At 46.9% G+C, this 21465-nt stretch overlaps 1 protein-coding gene across 2 annotated transcripts in view; it reads left to right on the top strand.

The window, feature by feature from the left end:
• Positions 1–20724, top strand: part of LOC147418373 (uncharacterized) — a 114923-nt gene extending 94199 nt beyond the window's left edge. Inside the window, exons 9-13 of one of the 2 annotated variants that reach the window (XM_086507274.1) lie at positions 16130–16174; positions 17938–18127; positions 18218–18413; positions 18496–19114; positions 19333–20724. In XM_086507274.1, the coding sequence (XP_086363400.1) occupies positions 16130–16174; positions 17938–18127; positions 18218–18413; positions 18496–19114; positions 19333–19647 (1365 nt within the window). In that variant the 3' untranslated portion in view covers positions 19648–20724. The remainder of the gene's footprint in view (positions 1–16129; positions 16175–17937; positions 18128–18217; positions 18414–18495; positions 19115–19332) is intronic. The other variant, XM_086507275.1, reaches the window with a different exon arrangement.
• The last annotated feature ends 741 nt before the right edge of the window (positions 20725–21465 follow it).

Raw genomic sequence — 21465 nt, 5'->3', positions numbered from 1 at the left:
AGCTGGAACTGACTCTGAGATGTCCTGACACATGCTCTGAACCCCTCTCATGCCCTGTAGCTGGACAACCTGCACCTCCACTGACAAACCTGTGAACTCTAGCCAGTCACCTAGAGAGCGCGCTGGACCTGCTGCCATGGGACCCCAAGAAACATGAGGCCTACTCCCAACCAAGTGGCCTCTCTGAGTGCTAACCATGGGGTTCCAGACGAGGGGCTGCCGTAGGCGCTCCTCCGTGCACGTCGGTTGTCGCTGCTCTAGGCCACGCCGCAATAGCTCCCAAGACCGAAGCAAACTCACAGCGAATCGGTCCTCCAGTCTCCTGCTCAAACCAACTCGGCGCAACTTTGTAAAGATCCATCTGGTCGAAGGTTGCCAAGGGCCTCCTGCCTGAGGCACCCTGGCACGAAGCCTCTGCAACAAGAACTCCTTCCAGGGCTCCTCGCCTGGCAGAAGTCCTCTGACGACGAACTTCCCAAGAAGGGCTCTGCTCTGCTGTGCTGGATCAATGATCCCAAGCCCCCCCTGAGAACAAGGAAGTGTGATGACCGACCAAGCCACCTTGGCTTGGGCAATCTGAGTGTCGCGACCAGACCAAAGGAAGTTCCTGATCAGCCTCTCTACCTGGCTGATACAAGAACTCGAGAAGATCCAGCAAGAAGTGATGTACCACATAGTCGCCAACAACACCTGGTTGGCAACTACTACTCTACCAGCCAGCGAAAGTCGTGCTGAGCTCCAATCTAACAGCTTTCTCCTGATGGACAGGAGAAGAGGAGCAATCTGCTGCTCGGGGGACAAATCCAAACCAACCTGACAACCCAAGTACCGAACTGCAGTCCCTGGAGGAATCCACCTGAAACCCTCTCCTGGCATCCAATCTGGCACAGGAGCACTACCAACTGAGAAAGCCATTGTCTTTCTCCAGTTGATCAGTGCGCCCGATGCACAGCAGAAGGTCTCCAAAGCCTGCCCACATCTGTGTAAATTGGCCTCCTGGCCCTCTAAGTATAAGGCTAAGTCGTCGGCAAACTCAGCGTCCAGAAGCTCATCTCCCCGTATAGGGAGTGCTAAGCCCCTCAAACCAACCTGCTGTGACACCAAAAATCTGCTCATCGCCTCCGCATAGAACAGAAAGAGAAAGGGGGCAAGAGGACAACCCTGTCTGACCGATCGTGTGAGCATGAAGCGCTCACCTCTACCTCCTGCCAAAAGCACCTGACTGTGGGCCTGTCTGTACAAAGCTGACACCCCTCTGATCCAAGCCTCTGAGAAGCCCATCCTACGTAGCGTGCCCTCTAGAAAGTCCCAGTCAACTCTGTCGTATGCCTTCTCAAAATCGAGAAGAAGAATCACAAGGTCCTCCCCACGGAGCCGTGCAAGGGCAGAAGCCTCCCAAAAAGTGAAGATGTTGTCAAGGATACTGCGTTCCTTGACAAAACCTGTCTGAGTCCCATGTATAAGGCTCTCCAAGAGTGGCTGAATCCTCAAACTCAGAGCCTTAGCAAGAATTTTGTAGGCTGAGTTGAGAATGGTGATGGGACGCCACTGTCGAATCTCATCCAAGGAGCCACCCTCCTTTGGAATGAGGTAAATCAGGCCCTCACTCATGCTATCCGGCATCACTCCTGTGTGCAGAATGTACTGAAAGGCACTACAAAGATCTGGGCCAAGCAGGTCCCAGTACTCCAAGAAGAAGCTGGGAGTCAGCCCATCCTCACCTGGACAGCTACCACGAGGGAGGGCCCTAAGAGCCGTGTGCAGCTCCTCAAGCTGAAGAGGCAACTCAAGCCTCTGCCGCATCTCCTCAGTTAGAAGACAAGGCATCTGTGCCCAAACCTGCTCCCTGCATGCATCCTGTCTCTCTGACTTTGGCTCAGCCGACAGTAGCTCACGGTAAAAGTCAGTAGCAACTGCACGCATATCCTCTGGCTCGCAAACAACTGACCCATCGGGTCTCCTCAACTGATTGACCTTGGCATGCGAGTGCCGAGGTCCCACTGTCTCAAAAAAAACATCTGTCACTCTGTCACCCACCTGAGTCCACTGAGATGCATACCTGTGGAAGGCAAACTCATGGCGCCTCTCCTCTGTGCAAGCAAGCTCCTGTCGAGCCTGCTGGAGCTGCTCCTCCAACCATGGACTGTCTGGATGCTGCTCCTGCATCCTCTGTAGTGAAGCAATGCCTCGTCTGAGACGCTGCTCCTCCTCTCTCGCTGCAGCCCGTCGAGCCAAAGACTCCTGAAGAAAGAAGAGGCTGAGCTGAGCTAGGCCTGAGGCCACTCTGTCTGCAGGTGGAGCCTGGCTGTCCATGCCCTCTGTCCATAGAGCCTCGACCCTCTCTCTGAGTGCTGAGTCCAACAAGACCCGCTCTGGGATGCGAAGCATCGTGCTCCCACTCCTCTGCCTGTCTGCCACTGTGAGGATCACTGGTGCATGGTCCGAGAAGGATGTCCCTGCCAGGATGCCCACTGATCCCCCCAAGTCACTGAAGTGGTCACTAGTGTAGAAGCGATCTATGCGCGATAGATTCACTCCTCCCACTCGGCGGTCCGATCTAGAGAAGGTAAGACTCTCTGGAGGCCTCACAAAGCCAGAATGCTGCCATGTATCCGAGACCCTCAACGTCATACAAACACTCTCCCAAGCTGCTAACTCGACTCCATGCACAGTAGCATGGCTACCTCCGATTCTATCAGAAGGGTCCTCCAACATGTTGAAGTCCCCTCCTACACACCACTGGTCAACCTGTGGCAAAGACTCAACAATCTGTGACCAAAACTCTGCACGAGCACTCGCCACATTGGGCGCATAGATGTTCAGGAAACCCACAAGGCTACCCTGAACCTGCATAGTAATCCACTGAGCCCTGCCTGGTACAATAATCCCTCTGCCCACAATGGCCTGCTGTAATGAGTCCGCAATAGTCATACATACCCCACCCTGGATGCCTCTAGGTCCAAAAGCAGCTGACCAAAAGGTATCATAGCGTCCACGCAAAATCTGACCACATCGCCGAATGCGGCTCTCAGACAAATGGTGCTCCTGAAGCATAAGGAGATCAATCTCTCCTCCCACAAGGCATCGCTGAAGCTCCTGACGCAATCGGCCCCGCTGTCGCTGAAACTGGGGCCCACCTAGTCCCTGCACGTTCCACGAGACGATCCTCATGGGGAGCGAGAGAGAACAGATGCTGTCGCAGCAGCAAGACGAGCTATCTTCGAAGCAGGCTTGGATGGGGAGTAATCCGCATTCGAGCGTCCTCTAGATAGGCGAGACTGCAGTGAGTGCCTGGTCCAAGCCCAAGTAGAGCGAGCCGTGCGTAAAGCAACCTCCTCTGTCCAGGAGTCCTCATGAATGAATACATAGCAAGGCAAACACTGCGTATCAGCAAAAAAGTACACCACAATGTGTCTACATCCTGCTGAATCTGGGGGTGTCACCGCAAACTTGGCCAGTGGCCACAAAGTCTGCAGCAGATCTGTAACGCCAAGTTCTCCCATGTGGTGAGAGAACTCGAGAACCTGTGTATGCAACCATCCCACCACTGAGTCGAGGGACCACTCTGTCTCAGTCCTGCCACAGAGGGGGAAGGAGAAACCAACTGCCGAGTCCAAGGCCTCTGTCCCCCTAGCGGCGAGGAACAAAGCGTGGACTCTGAAGCAGGCTGCCTCGTGGTCTGCTGCGGAATCGCCAAGAAAACGAGTAAACCCGTAATCGAAGAAATCCCAGCGGCGTCGGAGGTCAAAGCTCCTGTCAAACCACGAGGGATAGCTGCAAGAGGAGATGTCTGAATCTGTAGTGGGGGCCGCAAGAAGGGCTGACCCTCTCTCGCTAGGCGACTCGTGGCGAAGGCGCTGCCAAGAGATCTCCTGGCCGCCGGCAAGGGTCCAGTCTCCAGAGCCGACTGTGGTACTGAAGCAGGAGGAGGGGGAGAAGGGGCTGGGGGGTGCGGGGGAGAGGAGAATCGGGGTGGGGTGGCAGAGACATGGGGGGGGCGAGGTGGGGAGTGAGCGGTAGCAGAGGGCGGGGGAGGGCACGAGGAGGAGGAGGGGAGATCGGAAGGCGGAGCGGCTGGCGAGGGTGAAGCGGAGGTGGAGGCTGGCGTAGGGGGCTCCTCCTGCTCAAGAGGACCAAAGCGGTTCCCCGTGGGAACCCACTGCTGCTGAGTAGGCACCTGGGGGCCACTCTGAGTGCCAGGCTGTCGCTGTGGCCCCTGGCGTCGACGGCCACGGGCCTGCTGCCACCCCTCCTCCGCTGGAGCCCCAGGCTCGGAGGGTGGCGCTGGATCTGTGCTCTGCGTCGCTGGCTGTGGCTGCGGCCCAGCCTTGGCAGGCTGGGGCTGAGGTTGCGGTGCGGGTCGTGGTCTCCTCCGTGGACAGGCCTTCGCTAGGTGGCCCATCTGTTTGCAAATGAAACACTGGTTCGGGAGACCCGAGTACTCCACACTCTGTCTAAACCAACCCCCACTCACCCGAGGCAGAAGGATGACCTTCGGGAGCGTGTGGGTATCTCTGACCAAAACTCGAACTGAAGGGATGCCAGCCGCCTTGGCAGCTACTGATGCTGCCGTACGAGGTGTCTCCAGGACAGTTCCGATGGCGGAGCCAATCCTGGAGAGAAGTGGAAGGTACTCCCTCCGTAAACCCGGAAAGCAGACTGAAATGGGGATGTCCGCCTCCTCTACTAGCACATCCGAAGACGGGTCAAAACCATGTCGCCACTGTCGAAAGTGGGCGCGTGCTGCTCGGATGGCCAATGAACTCATAGCTATGACCTTGGAGGCCATCTCGGAAGTCTCGAACTCAATCTGGTAGTACCCCCGTCCGAGAATCTGGACATCCAAGATCTTGCCCACCTCTGCGAGGAGGCGGGCTTGGAGAAGATCTCGCAGCTCTCCTCTGCTGGGACGAGTGCCGAGAACCTTGCAGATGACAGAAGTCGCCTGCAAGCGTTCTACCTCTGTGGCAAGGCTCGCTTGCTCTGCCGGCGTAAGAGCAAGTCGAATGGTGGGCTCAGCGGGGTCGGGCGAGGGGGCTTCAGGCGAGTCCCTCTGAGGTGGAGCTGGAGCCTCCATCTGTGTCTACTGCTGAGTCGAAGAAGCGGGCGATGAAGAAAATCTGCGAACGAGTACGCCAAGCACTTGTCCGAAGAGAAAGCGTTGCCGAGCCAGGTGCAGAAAACCTTCGGGAGCAAAGAGGACGGGGGGGGGGGGGGGATGGGGGGACGGCGAGGGCGAAGTGGGCAGCCAGGAATGTGCGGGTGCACAAGCGGCAGCGAGCGGGGGGGTGGGGTGGAGATGGCAGCGCGAGAGGAGGGCAGCGGGCAGCCTTTGGGGCAGCGCGAGAACAGGGGGGGGTAGCGGGCGGGCGGCAACGCGCAGGGGCAGGGGCAGGGGGGGGGGGGGGGGGGGGGAGAGGGTAGCGATGGCGCAGCAAGGGGGGGGGGAGAGGCAGTAGCGAGCGTCCGCGATCGGCAATACCAAATTTGGCCGGGTTGTAAGTTGGGCATGGATAACAACTGATATAGTCCATTTATACCTGTAATACACATCCAAGGCTAATGAATCTGTTGTCTTGTTTGGATGAATGCAGGTGAGGACTCTATCCTTTCTTGGAATTTTTGGCTTATACCTATTGTCAATCAAGATAATATACCTGCTCTTACCATGTGGGAAGTAATTCTTTATTGGATCACTATCATTGTATACTAGAATGAGGCTTCATTCTTATATGCCATGTACAAAGATAATTTTAAGACTGATTTATTTTTGTACTAATTTTTGCCCTTTTCTCTGAAGCAAGCTGTCTTTTGAATGCGAAAGTTCAATTATGTCTTATATAAGTTAAAACAACTACACACACGTCCTATACATAAGTGTTTTTTCATTTTTTGAAAAAAAAACGGGACTCTTGCTTTAGAGACTCTCTTGAATCTTGATTCTATGCTTGAACCCACTGCCGTTAATTCCTTGATTGGTTGGTTGGTGTTAGGTGGTCCTACATAAGCTAAGATTCTGGTTTCTTGCTCACAGCTTTCATGGTCTCTGACCTTGCCGGTTTAAGGATTGCATGCCCAAATTACTGGACTAATCATAGATATACTTTCTTTCAGGATCACACACTTTTTGACAGCTCGCATGAGGTAAACCACGACCCGGAGAAACATACAAGGATTTTAGAACAAATTAGATTTCACCTACAGTACCATACTCCTAAAAATGCCCTAGCTGTTAGAACTAGAATTTTTTTGGCTAGACGGGCCAAACATTGTATTACGTACTACCACAAGTAATCCATGACTTACTAATTAATTTTGTCTATTGCAGACCCTTGCTCTTTCGCAAGGCTTGGAACTTTCTTCTGAACCCCTTTCTGTGGCTACCTTTCTTGTCCTCAGATGTATTGGTAGCCTGGATGCTTTCTAATTAATATATGACTTGGCTCTATCTTCTAACAAAAAATTGTCTATATATGACTTGGCTCTATCTTCTAACAAAAAATTGTCTATCTTACACATGCTGTCCTTTAATGATTGGGTCAAAATTCTAGCTACCTTGGACAAGGACTCCAAAGATGAGGTGAATATGATTGCTCAATTCTTTGCCTAATTGCATATTCTTTCTTTACAATATCAGCAAGAGCTTGCCTTATTTTCGTCTTCTGGAGCTGATCTATCTAACTTTTTGAAAAAAAATGTGTGGGCTCAATCCATCTTTTATTAGTGCCCTTGTTGCCCCTCCGATTCCTCGAACCGGTGGAATATCTTGCAGAGATAGCGCAGCTCTTGAGGCTGTCAAGGAATTCCAAAACAATCTTTGTTCCCTAAGTGACTCTAACCTTCTAGAGATGGTTCCCAAGGTTTTTCCTTTCCTCCGTGTCAGACAGATTGAAATTGAATCCTTTGGTGTGGATCATCACCTTTGGGTTCTTCCTAACAAAGCTTTTTTGGCACCTATTCTTAGCGAGACTTGGGTTTATCTGGCTTACCTTCCAACTGCCACTATTGAGGATTGTAGACTCAAAATTCTGAAAGGTGGCCAGCTCTTAGACAAAGGAGAACTCATAAAAGCTCCTTTCAACATTAACCTGATAGACCACTCCAAGTGCTAATACAAGTCTTTACATACGGACGAAAGGGAACATGGAGTTTGCTAAAAGTAATCTTGGAATGTTTTTTAACCTTATATTAAGTGTGCTTGTAAATTTCTAGATCCTAAAGCCCCATGTGAATCCAGCATTATGTGGTTTGACCATGCTATCTGGTTTATCCTCATGATTTGGACCAGCTCTTTCCTGAAAAACTAGTGGACTTTCATTTGCCTCTCATCTGCCCTTGGCTTGGTGGCCAGGCCAAACAATTGGTTATTGCTCAAATTGCTTTCAACATTTTTTGTGGGCGTATGCTTGATATTCTCAAGGAATTGAAAATGGGACCTATCTAACTACCTATGCAAATTACAAGGATGTTAAGATTATCACCCGTCTTCTTAAACCTTGTATTGATGATGATGATTCCCCCTCACTGAAAAGACCCAACTCTCTTGCCACTCCCAATTCTTTCACTTTATTCCCGACTCCCATCTCTTCCTCTAATTTTACTAGAGGGAAATCTTGTAGCTTTACCAGGGGACGAGGAAGGAATACCCCCATCTGGCACCTTCTTGACTTATGATAATGAAATGTTAACTGCTCCCCAGCACAATGTCGTACCGTCACTGCTCTGGCATTACTTGTTCGCACTTGTCGGGCCATTTGGTCTAGCACAAACCATTTAAAATAATTTAATTGACTTATCCTAAGGCCGTAAACATAATGCAGGCCTTAGGGTTACTGTTGTTCTAAGGACCCCATTTCATTCCTGTGCTTGCACTAGCGCGCGTAATTTTCTGAGCTTGAAATGTGAGGCTACTATCTACCCCTTCATTGAAGACCCGATTTCCCAATCACTAGGGCTTCAAGGTATTTTCTGCTAGGATCTCCCTGAGGTGCTCTGGCCCAAATTTCGGCGCACCCGAGGCCCTCGAACTGCTAGTTCTATTCTGATATGCACACAACTAATTAGATAATTATTTTCTCGTAAATAATTTAATTATTTACAAAGTCTGACATTGTTACAACTATGATCAGAGGTGCCTAGGTCTCTTCTTGTTGGAGATGCGTAGGCTCAAAAAGACTACCCTCACGAGCAAAGGACCTACACATGGAGGATCCTTACAAAGACAGATCACTACTTTTTACGAAGGGACTACTCGGGACTATCCACCAGAGGTTACCAGTCACACTCTCATTGGGGCATCCTTCTTGATCGAGCCATCCAGCTTGGCTGCTCCAACGCCCAAGGGTGCAAGGATCCTCACATCATAGACAAGGTCTACATCTTAGGCTATGGGGCATCGTTGAGCGACATCGAGCACGTCCCCTCAAAGAGGTGACTATGGAGGACATTGAGGGGCCATACTGTAGAGACCCATGAGAGTTCATGGGATGATCAGCATTGTATACTCTCTCCATTGTACACCTCATTAGCTCTCATGTGATTGTATACCTCTCTATATGTTGTGAGATGATGTATTATGTGATGCTGACGATTATAAGCATGTAGGGTAAGCTTTATAACCAGCCTATACACCTAGAGGGCGGTACTAATTCAATTGCCTGTTAACTTTACACAAAGCATTGAGAAAAAAAGAGAACACTGATGTGTCTAGCGACTAGAATGTCACTACGCACACGAAGGCCGACACCCAATAGGCCCCAAAGATTGGCGCCCCTTTTGGTATTTCTTTATTCAATTAAGAACATACGATCCGGACACGTATGTCAAAAGTCTCACTAAGCTGTCCAAACCTGGCGAGGACTGAAATTGCCGGTTTCTGACCCAATTTCGGCAGCATAACGACGCCAAAACCCTTGTAGGTCAAAAGCACATGTCTAGGACGGATTCCTTTGCAATTTAGGATCTTTTAAGTGAGGTGTAACAGAACTTCAGCATGCTATAATTCCCTGTTCTGCCACTGTCGTGTCTCCAAAACCCTATACATGCATCCCAAGGCTCCCCTGGTGCTAATTTGCAGTTTAGGTGCGAAACCCTAAACCTACAGAAAAACACAGCACGCTATAATTCTTTGTTTTGGATAGTTTTTAGCGGAGTGAACACATCTACGTGTGTCTCAAGGGCTCCCGCAGGCAATGGGAGAGTTCCCTTGTGATTTGGACGAGTTTTCACACGAGAAAACTCTCCAAATTTGCGATCTTTCGCGATGGAACTCTGCGTACTTGTGGGGGATTACCAATTATCTAATCCGGTTCCTGTTCAGAAGGCTCTTGCCTTGGCAAACACACATAAAACCCCCAGAAATGTACATGATAATCTGACTAGCCCAACTAATGGTGCATTACCATATGTGCAAAAGGGGGGGGGGGGGGGGGCGGGGGGGGGGGAGGGGGGGAAGATGCGCGAGAGAAAATTATCGCGCTACATGAGACAAAGGAGAAGGCAAACTTTTACCCACTATTCATGCACACACACATTGTAAATGCACAATGACTGAAATCAGCCTCCTCTCTCATTTTTGGGCGCCCCCTCTTGGGATGAGAGCTTGGAGTGTGTGTTGACCAGCAGGTTGCTCTCCTACTGCGATGTGTCCAGTTTACCCCTTTAGTTTAAATTCCTAAACTTATAAAGTTGTGACTTGCAGAGTGGCCCAAATTCCATTTGGCGCACGCAGGTTTGCATCCTCATCAGAATTCAGTGCTAACTGGCCCGACTAGCCCCAAACTGACCGACCTAGATTCCCGATGTGAGAAACCTGTTCGGCCGCAGCCGTTTCACAGTGGCCAGGCAATGTCCACTTGTACCTTTACAAGGGCTCCCGAGGAAAACAAGTAAAGATAAAATAAATAAAAATATGTAGTACATATATAAAGAAGGCAACAAGAAAAGCACGCCTCCTAGTGACACACCCCACCCTTTAGATACTGCAAGTGACCTCGCTTGCATGCCAATAATACTCGATGATATCTGCTGATATCACATATATTCTATGATGGGAATCCAAGATATACATGCTTCCAGAAATGTGCGTTGGACGATTAGACAATCTCACCAAAGTGGCTACCACACATATATTAAGCATAGAAGTCTTCTGGTCAAGCAAAAACTTCTTTAGCCAAATTCTATATGGAAAGAGTAGATACAATTTCTTAACTATTCCTTTGAGCATCATTAACCATGCTCTAAAGGGCTACCTCAAGTCACTGTGGGTTCTATCTGAAAGTCTTCAAGATATAGTTGCAATAGCTGAGGTAAATCGACCAACTCAAACTCTTCCATCCATTTAGCATTTAAAGATGGATAGTTCTTGAACTTCACCAAATAGCGTCTTGCAACCTGTTCTTTAACCTTCCTTTCCTTATGTGCCAATATTTGTTCAGGAACAAGAATCTCATCCAATTCTTCGACTTCGGGTTGTTTCTCATCAAGCTGAGATGAAAAGCTTTATGTATTTTCCATGCTTCTGGTAGCCTCAACTTGTAAGCTACATTGCTGATCTTTTCTGAAATCTGAGAAGGACCATAATATCGCATACTAAGCTTTGGAAATAAACTTCCTTGCCTTTCCTTTTCCTTAACCTGGCCTTTTCAAAGCGCAAAAGTATCCCATCACCAAGTGAAAATAGAAGTTCACGACGGTGACGATCGGCAACTTTCTTTTGCTTAGCCTGAGTCTTCTCAAGAGCAATCTTTATCTTCTTGTATGTTTTATCCATATCCTGGACATACTTGTTTGCCTCAAATATCTTGTCCTTAGTTTGCAAAAATGGGTGGACTTTCTTCCCTCCTTCCACTATCTCAAATGGTGCCTTGCGTGTTGATGTATACACAGTGTTATTGTAAGCATATTCAACCAATGGGAGATGGTGTTCCCAAGTTGCCTTGTGCTCTGACACATAACTTTTGAGCTGATCTAGGACAATAGAATTTGCCTCTTCTGATTGTCCATCAGTTTGTGGTTGAAACGAAGATGAGAACTTTAGCAAAGTACCCATGTCCTCAAACAATGCCTTCCAGAAAAGACTCGTCATACGTGGAACGCTGACTGACTTTTGACTGAGGCATCCCGTGTACGTATAGATATTACTCATGAATATCTTGACCATGTGTTCTCGCTTTATCTCCTTCCTAACAGGAATGAAATGGGCCTGCTTATTGAACCTACAAATGATAGTCCAAATCCCATCATTGCCTGTTTGCGTTCTTGGAAGATCAAAGATAAAGTCCATCGCTATGCGTTCCCATGGCCTATCAGGGATTGGCAATGGTTGCAACAATCCCGGTTGCGCATGCCTGTCAAATTTGACTTTTTGACATCCTAGGCATGATCTTACAAATGTGTCAACATCTTGACGTAAAGTTGGTCAATAAAAGATTGCCTCAACCCCTTTCCCTGTCGCATCAATTCCACGATGCCCAGCATATAGTGGAGCATGACTTTCCATCAAAACCTTTTGCTGTAACTGAAACCGGCCCGTAGGGCGGTAGACTTTGGCTTTCACCGGAAACTTTACTATAGACTTTAGGACACAAAGAAACTTTGCAAATAAAAACCTGCAACGGGAATTGACACTTCAAACACACACGGCTTGGAAGCTAGAGCGCTACCAAGCAGACGCCGACACCTGTTGGCCCCAAAGACTGGCGCCCCTTTCAGTATTTCTTTATTCAAGTGCAAATAAACGATCCGATCACTTTCACCTAACTCCAACCAAGCTGTTTGGACCTGTCCATTGCTGTAATCGCAGGTTTTTGACCCAATTTCGCCAGCATAACAGCGCAAAATCCCTGTAGATTTTGAAAGTACTCGCCTAGGATGATTTTCCCCGCATTCTGGAAGCTTTACGGTGAGCTGCAGGTCAATTTCAGCGTGCTGTAATTTTCTGTTTTTGCACTATTAGGTGCCTACAGCCCTGCACATGCATCCCAAGGCCTTTCCGAGGCTTCCCTTGCGATTCCCTATAGTTAGTGCAAAACCCTAAACCTGCAGAAAAACACAACATACTGTAATTCTCTGTTTTGGATCGTTTTGGGCAGAGCGAACACGTCTACACGTGTCTCTGGTGTTGCCACACACAATGGGACAGTTCCCCTTTGAAACGGACGAGTTTTCACGGGAGAAAACTCTCCATTTTTGCAATCCGTCGTGATGGAATTGTGCAGACCTGTGGGGAATTAGCAATTAGCTAATCCAGTTCCTGTACAGAAGGCTCTTGCCTTGGCAAACGCACATAAAACCCCCAGAACTGTACATGGTCATTGAGGAGCCCAACTAGTGGGGCATTGCCATATGTGCCAAGGGGGGGGAGAGATCGCGAGAGCAAATCGTCGCGCTACATAGAGCAAGGGAGAAGGCAAGCTTTCAATTAAAGCTGTGATCACCTGCACCCACTACTCACACACACATACACACACTGTAGTCACAATGAAGTACAAAATCAGCCCCTTTTTCTTGACAGGAATGAAATGGGCCTGTTTGCAGAACCTGCAGATAATGGTCCATATACCATCATTCCGTGTCGGCGTTCTTGCAAGATCAAAGATCAAATCCATAGCAATGCTTTCCCATGGCTTATCCGGAGGTACTGGGACTGAGCTGCATGGCTTCTTTGTAGGTTGCCAACAACTCAAGGTAATTTGTGAAAAAATCTTTATCAATCCACACTGCCTCGTGGGTTCCTCAATCTTTGAACTTCAAAAGGTACTGTCGTGCTTGTTTCTTTAATCCATGGCGAAATCGATGCAGCAAATCTGTTACGGTTCCACGACTTCTGCTTCATCAATGATCTCGGGTTGTTCTTCTTTGGAAATGTCCTTTGGTGGATCTCCCTAAAACAAATTCAACCAAGAAACATGGAAAACGTTGTGCATTGACCATGAGTTAGGTAACTGTAATTTCATAGAAACCTCAATTATCTTTTTAATGACTAGAAAAGGATGATACATTCGAAAAGACAACTCTGGACTCATAACTTTGTCCGAGGTTCCTGGAACTGAACCTGCGAACACATCCTCTCCAAGCCTCCCAAGGCCGCATAAGCTCTGGTCAGTCTAGTCTCTGCTGCTCTCCCCAAAGAAAACCTCGGCCCAGTGAAGACTATCCCAAGGTAAGTGTATGCATCTGTATACTCCACAATCTCTTGACCATACGTGAAGGTCGGTGCCGATCTCCTGATCCACTGCGGTGTGGTGTTAAACACCATGACCTTGGTTTTACCAAGGTTTACAGACAATCCACTATCCTCTGCAAAACTGTGTAATGCATCCAACTGTCGCTGCATACCCTCTGGTGAGTCAGAGATCAAGACAATATCATCAGCATATAACAACAATGGGATCCACGTCCCTGCCAGCTGGGCACCTCTATCACCCTCTCTGTCAATGTAATCAGACACCTCATCAACATACATACCAAATAGAGTAGGAGACAATGGGCAACCCTGTTTCACCCCGATAGTGGAGTGAACTAAGTCAGATATCCCCTCTGGGGTGCGTACATGTCCCATCACTGATCTGTATAAAGCCATAATCCCCCAAATCAACACTGTGGGCACCCCCATCTCCTGCAGTCTGCGCATCAGTCGAGCTCTCGGTACCATGTCAAATGCTTTGCGGAAATCCACAAAGCTACAATAAATCCGTCTCCCATGTGACCTGCCCTCCTCAATGATAGCTCTGAGTGTCAGAATATGGTCAAGAGTGGAGAAACCCCTCCTGAAACCTGCCTGTCCCTTTGCCCGTACACCCTCACCCTCTGCCCAGTTACTCAACTGCTGCTCAATAATGGATGCATACAATCGTGCCAGTGTGTGTCCAACCATAATAGTGCGGTAATTTCCAGGCTCTGTAGGATCACCTGCCTTGAATATAGGCACAATAGTAGACAACCTCCAAGTCTCAGGTAATCCCTCACACATGGCACGATTGAACAACACTGCAAGAACCTCCATCAGCATATCCCTAGCATGTATAAAGTGCTCCGCTACTAGACCGTCATGATCGTAAGCCCTCCTGGTCCTCATCCTGTCAATGGCTCTCTTTACCATCTCAGTGGTAAAGAAGGTGCTCGTAGGTGGACATGGCTCTGTAGGATCTGGAAGGGGATCCTGCCCAGGAACCGTATATAACGATGTCGCATACTGGCCCCACACATCAGGAGAAGTAATCACTGGGGGAGGGGAGTGCTCATGGAAGAGTCGCCATGCCTCGCCTGAGTCTCTACTCAAGAACAACTGATACAAGTCTTGCTCCATCTGGGCCAGGTAAGCTCGTTTCTTCTTTCGCACAAGGCGCCGGAAAGCAATCCGCGACTGTCTGTAGGTGATGACTCCTAAATGAAGATCCCTCTGAAGCTGGGCTCTCATCTCTCTGCACTCCTCATCATACCAACTATTCTGGGGCATGCTCCCAGAATGTCGCCTCCGATCCGGTTGAGTGTGTGGGTATGCCTCTGATGCTGCATCATGTAGTGTCTCAGTCAGTAAAGTAGTGCACTCCTCTACTGAGAGGCCTGGAGCAACTGTGCATAGACGATCCCAGATCGCCTCTGTATAAACCGAGTCAGTCTCTGGTGTAAATGTATAACGGGTGTGTGACCTGCCTCCTGATTTCTGGGCTGTACTAAACTGAAAAGATACGGACAGTGTCAAGAGAGCATGAGCCACTGCTACGCCCACTGGTCTGGCTCCCACTGTGAAATCCTGAATACAAGGAATAAAGCTCGGCTGTGTCATAACATAGTCCACTGTACTGGCCCCATGTCTGTGTGGAAAGCATGTGAAGCCTGCTGCTCCAGGAAACCGCTGTAAGCCATTAAGTATGGCTAGCCCATGTGTAGTCGTCATCTCCGTGAGCTATCTCCCATACTCAGTCTGCTCTCTGTCATGTGAACATCTGTCAAACCCCAGCTCACCCACATCCAACTCTCTAAGCATCTCATCTGAAGTGTCGTAGAAGACTGTCTGACAGTTGCCCGTTCGAGCATTGAAGTCTCCTAGGAGGATGATATCACCATCCCTAGAAAACTCCCATATATCATCATCTAGAATTGAGAAAGGCGACTGCCCTCTGGTTACAGCATATACTGACGTACTGGGGGGGAAGTAACATATAGCAATATATAGAAATCGACCTGTGTCAGCTCTCAGCCTCACCCACAAGAGAGAGCAACAGGGCGTTGCAGAGAGAGAAGAGACGACACCAGATGGGTCCCAAACCCCCCTCTCTATTGCTAGAGAGGAATTTGCTTTAGATTGCACAAGTCTAGTACAATGGTTCTAAACGCTATGGTACTTGACGACGATGATGATGACGACGACGACGATGACGACAAGGTCGAGGCTAAGGGGCGGATCTGTCGCCCGGTGACGACGACGATGGCTGAAAACTGAAAAACATTGGCTGAACTGTGGGCTGAAAACTGAAAACGTTGACCTTGTCGCGATGGGAAGACTGACCGCGGCGAGGCAAGGCTAATCTGATGATGTATGACGGCGGTACGAGTCACGACAATGATGAACAAAAGCATTGCTTCGTGAAAATGCTGATGTCCAGAAACTGTAGTTCTCCTGCTAAGAAAACGATGGAGAGCATGGAAACTGCAAACATTGCTTGGGCACGGTGCTCTTGTGTCTGCTCTTTGTCTTCTGGCTTCTACTGGCACCCCATGGGTCACATATATGTGCAAAAATCTGGGTCGAGCAAGCTCCCCTACAGCCTCCACGATTTGGAAAATGAAAGGTCAATTTAATAATAAATTGACTATAAGAGGTGGTTCATATGCAATTTACCAAAAAGGGTTCAATGCTCATGCTGGGTACTGGGTACTGATGCTAATGGCACGTCCTTCGTACAGGCTCACAAAGGTGCCAGAACACTTCCTAAGCTACCTAAACCCTAGAAATAGGTACAGCTTGTCCACATGCACATAGGGTTAGATGTGCACGTGACACACACGCATGCACATGTACACACACAATATTTCTTAAGCACAGTGGTTATGGTACATGTTTTTCTGACTACGTATCTCTAAAGTCAAGACAGGGCTGTGTTAAAAGTGTATGTTTTGGCTTCAGGAAGCTGCCAGTGGACAGATGGTTCCTGGAGATAATATGCTAAAGGTTAGTAAGCAATCTTTGTTCCCTTGTATCATTTTTTTATGGTAAGGCATATGTTCAGGCTTAGGCTTATGTTATGAGTTTTTTTAAAAGGCTTGGATTAGACGTGGGTAATGGTCCAGGAAAGGTTTTTCGTTGAATTGGTTTTTCAAGCTACAAGCAGAAAAAACAATTCTGAATGATGGATTTTTAATTGTTGTTTGTTTCCCGTATTGAATATGGTTATTCCTTTTTTGGTAAAATCAAAGCTTTCGGCTTATTAACGAAGTCACAAGTATTCAGTAAGCAAGTAAATGTGAGCCTATGTTCTATAGAACGTTATGCTTACCAATGCCTTAATTTGCTTGATTGATTGTTTGCATTCATTCAATTGTGTGTTTATGGGTGTGAGGCATACCAAAGCATGTTAAATTACTTGTAAGCGGTCACATCAATTTCACGTACCATAGAAACAAGGAATCCTGCGGGACCCTTAAATACAGTCGTGGGTATGGGACGTTCCAACACCCATTTTAGTTTCAACATCCATTTTAGTCAGGATACGCATTTAAGCCTTTCTAAGTGTCCTGCCCCGTTCTGGTTATAGGAGGTCGGTTTGAAGATTTAGAATTGCAAACACAGGGTTTAAGGGTTTTACCTGTAATATTTAACCGTTTTGGGTACTTTTTGAGAACTAGGTTGGTTCAAAATGCATTTTTCTTGAAGTGGTCCGTCTTTATCAGCAAAGCAAGCATCAATTAACGATCCTTTTTCTTCTCCCTTGTTTGTTGTTGATTTTTCCCATTTGTTGAATGCATTATTCCTTGTAAGTTCAAAGTGGGTGTTCATCTTATGGATTATCACAAGCGATGAATGTTGACGTTGAAAAAAAAATTATGATGATATGCCACATTATCTGCAGCAAACCCTCAGTCTCACATGATATTGTCGGAGCAAACCTGGCTACACCACCCATGCTAGTAGAGGCCCTCTTCTAGATGGTATACTTCATCTCGAGGAGACGAGATTTACCACAGGATAGACTCTTTCTATAGAGCTTTTGAGGCATCCAGACAGCTAGCAGATGGCTGGGCAGATCTTGATATGCCCAGATAACATAGTGGTTCAGTGCTCATGGACTTGACATAGAGCAGCTCCTGCCCTTCCAATATGACCCTGACTCACTGCCTTTCACACATTAAGAGGAACCAGGTCCTTGGAAAAGATCTTAGGCAGCTATACATCAGAGAGATTTGGATCACACCTAGAAAGCATCTTGTACTGAAGATACTGTACTTCTGATAGTGCATCTCGAACATCTTAAGAGGACGGCTTCATTCAGGTGCCAGGATATATGGACACCTACATACCACGCTGTGTCGAGGTGGCGATTGGACAACTCAAAGTGTCATCACACAGATTAGAGATCGAGGCAGGATGGGCTACCCACATCCCCAGGGAGCAGAGGACTTGCAGACTATGTGCAGACGGGGTGCAAAGTGAGGAGCATTTTTAGGTATGGACATGCCCAGCTTATGAGAGCATATGGAGCCAATGCACTGCTCAGTTCATAGGACAGCCCACACTCAGAGAGGTGATAGTTGAGATCTAGAGACATATAGAGGTACTCCTCCAGTCACCTACCGCATCTAGTGATGGGCATTAGATCTTTTCCCCAGTTTATCTTGTAATTTGCCTCAGGTGCATCTGTTTTGGGTAAATGAAGGGTTTCAAGCCCTGCTTTTCTGAGAGAGAGGTCTCAAGTTTAGCATCTTTGTACAATACAGTATCGACTCAGACCGCTGTTGGACCTTGGTGTCGATACTTCCGAAGTGCCAAAAGTTTTCGATCCTGCTGTAGTTCAAGAAAAGTTGGACAAGTCATCTCCTGAAATTTTAAAAGCTCGTGACATGGCTTGCCAAGTTTGGAAGAGATGGTCAGAAGAGAAGTCTGCCAAATCACGCTGGAAAGACAGAGGTAGAAAGAAAGCTTTTGCCTTCCATCACAATAGCTCTGCTTTCTTGTTTAATTGGTAAATAATCATAAAAGCTGGTGATGGCTTTGCAGGCAACAGAAACTCTCAAAGTTTGCCTGCATGCTTGCATGAGGTGTCAAGAGAGGAAATGGAGCTTGTCTTTTTGGGAACAGGATCCTCTCAGCCTTCAAAAGACCGCAATGTAACGGGAATATATATCCATCTATTTAAGAAGGGAGGTTTAATGTTGGATTGTGGCGAGGGGACCTTTGCACAGCTTAAACGAAGGTATGTTTGCAGTAGCCAATTGATTTTCTCAGCCCTTGATAAACAAGCTGCTATGTGTACGTAAGCATGATTTGTGTAACAGGTATGGTGCAAAAGGTGCAGACGATGTAGTTTTAGGTTTGAAATGCATATGGATTTCACATTTGCATGCAGACCACTTTACAGGAATTTTGAGAATCTTATCTGCACGGAGAGACCTATTACAAGCTGAATCCACATGTGAGCCAATACTTGTGATCGGCCCAAAGAAGCTGAAGTACTTTCTGGATTCATACGGGAAGGTAGAGGACCTAGGAATGGAGTTTTTGGACTGCAGTCAAACTACATTAGAGGTGCAAAGATGGGCTGATGGTGAGAATGCACATAAGGAAGGTTTAATTAATGGATATACAAGAGGTGCTTCAGAAAAAAGAGGGATGCAACATATTTGGAAACAGCCAGGGTACCATATCCGGCAAGGTATCGACATAGAAAGAAGGAAGAGATTGAGGACAGTGCTAGATCTACTTGGGCTGAAGGACCTGTACAGTGTTCCAGTCATACACTGTCCTGATGCTTTTGCTGTCGTATTAGAGGCACAAGAGAGGAAAGTAAGTGAAAATATAACCAAACCAGGCTGGAAACTTGTTTACTCAGGTGACACCAGGCCCTGCCAAGCTCTCGTTGATGCTGCTCGCAATGCGACCATCTTGATTCATGAGGTGAGTCTGGCTTCTTTTATTTATTGTCATAGATTCAACTCTTTGCTCTGAGGGGGGAGAGAGTCAAAAACTATGTGAAACTACCATATCATACACGTTCACGTAGTATTATGAAAGTCCATATGAAAGGGCTAAGATTACAGTAAAAAATTGTGGTAAGCAATTTTTGTGGTATAATGTGAAGGTTGATTTAGCTTGGCTGATTTTTATGGGTTCAGGCAACGTTTGAAGATGATTTGATTGCGGATGCTGTGAAGAAAAACCATAGCATCACTCATGAGGCGATGAAAGTGGGCGTTGATGCTGAAGTTTACCGAATCTTCTTGACTCATTTCAGCCAAAGATATCCAACCATCCCCTACTATGATAATCAATTCAAGGACAGGGCATGTTTGGCATTTGATATGATGAGTGTGAATCTTGCAGACCTGCCCATCGTGCCCGAACTTTTACCTGCATTACAGATGCTCTTCCGAAACCATTCAGATGCAGAAGAAGAGGAGGCAGAAGATGCCAATGCATTGAGTGTATGAGTAATGTTGACCGGAGAGAGAGAGAGAGAGAGAGAGAGAGAGAGAGATTGCTTCCAGTTTTGTCCTTCTCTGGAGGCGATGTTTCAGAGGCTCGAGAGTAAAAGACACTCTACATTATGTAATGTTTTAAAAGCTGTTGGTAGATTTTTCTCATCCCTTGACTTGGAGGTCAATTCAGTCCAAATATTGGTTCTTTTCCCAGAAAAGTTTATATCAAAAAATGAATTCCAATTGATGTATTTATGTGGAAATTTCTTTTTTTATTGTGGCCCTATGAAAGGGTAATGGTTCGACTACATCTAGGTGCCATCACAAGGAACAAGGACTGTGTTGATAACGGGGCTTCATTGTGGCTGATCTTGAGGGCAGATTCAGCGGGGACAAAGGGGGAATGGGAGCTGGGTGGGTGTGGCAGGGGTTACTGCTATTCAATTTCAAGATGATGAGAAATACTCCACCTTCATGTAGAAGAGAGTCCATCTTTTCAGAAGAGGATCTTTCTAGGATGCATATAGAGCACCATTGAGAGCAATGCAAGAAAGGAAAAAGAGAAAGAAGGCTCTTTCTAGAGACAACCTCATCATCATTAATTGCTTAACACATGGTGGTCCATGGCCATGAAACACAGGATAGTCTACAATCATACACACATTGCGGTTTGGAATTGCAATGGTCCATTATGACATAGCTTGGAAAAGTGGAGCATGTGATGGAGAGAAGAGTGGCAATGCTTGAGAGGCTTATACAGTGGCAATGCTTTTCAAACGAGCTAGAAGGGCAACGTAGAGTGGCAGTTCATGAAATGGAAGCTAGTTACTTGGTGTGGTGATTATCCGGGAAGGAGTAAATTTGCATTCATGACAAGATTGTACACAACTTAAAAGAAAGTAGATGCAAATGAAGTCTACAAGAACTAGAGAAAAGAAAGGTCGAGTCTTATGTAGGCTTCAACAGAGGATCAACAGTGACATGGGAAAGTCCTACTGGACTTGAAATAGCTTTTTCTTGTGTTGTAGGAACTTTTTTTGCATTGTCTCCATTCTTTAAGTGATTATTTATTTCTACACTTGAAATGGCGATCGGGTCAAACTGGTTGACAAGATATCAATCCTTGGCCAAAATGGATGTCTCTACTGAGGGTAAACACTTATGTTCTAAGATTGTAGCTTTACATGTTCTTCAAATCACTTGTTCTCTTCTAGTGTAAGCGATAGTTGGTCGCATTCTCTAAGGAAGGTGCCTCATTCTCCTTAACATTAATCTTGCACCATAACAAGACACTAAGTGATTGTTTTGACATTGACGAGACAATTCATTACTTTTCTTTTTGACATTTTATGGTGATGTGCGATACAAAAACTAAATGAGAAAAAAGAATTAAGACAATTTCACCATGACAGCATCTTACCTACCATCCATTTTGGTACCACTAGTAAGTATATTGCTTCCAACAGGTACAGTGGCTTCTCTTTTCCTATATATAGAATGGGATGAGATCGTATAATCTTCTCCCGAGATAGACTTTTGGATGGCGTGAAATTCCCTTCTGGATGACATAAAGGGCAAACTTTGATCTCAATCAAACTTTCCTTTTCATCCATCTCTCCCATTGGCGTTTTATTTGGTGAGGTTCTTTCATGTGCCTTGTGCTTTCTTTGTATCCATGAGTGCAAAAAGGAAAAGTTGGTTCAGCAAAGTGACACCTTGGTTACAACCAAGGGGGATTTAGTCATCTACAAATCTCTACATAAATGCCACAACATTAAAAACTCCTATAATATCAATATTCTACTTTTCATTTGCAAGTTAATTTTTGAT

The sequence above is a fragment of the Adiantum capillus-veneris genome, chromosome 30 (assembly GCF_014529385.1).
Source record: "Adiantum capillus-veneris isolate H3 chromosome 30, ASM1452938v2, whole genome shotgun sequence".
NCBI classification, from domain to species: Eukaryota; Viridiplantae; Streptophyta; class Polypodiopsida; order Polypodiales; family Pteridaceae; genus Adiantum; species Adiantum capillus-veneris.
Note: the sequence above shows the minus strand (reverse complement) of the source record. Positions and strands in the feature narration are given on the sequence as shown.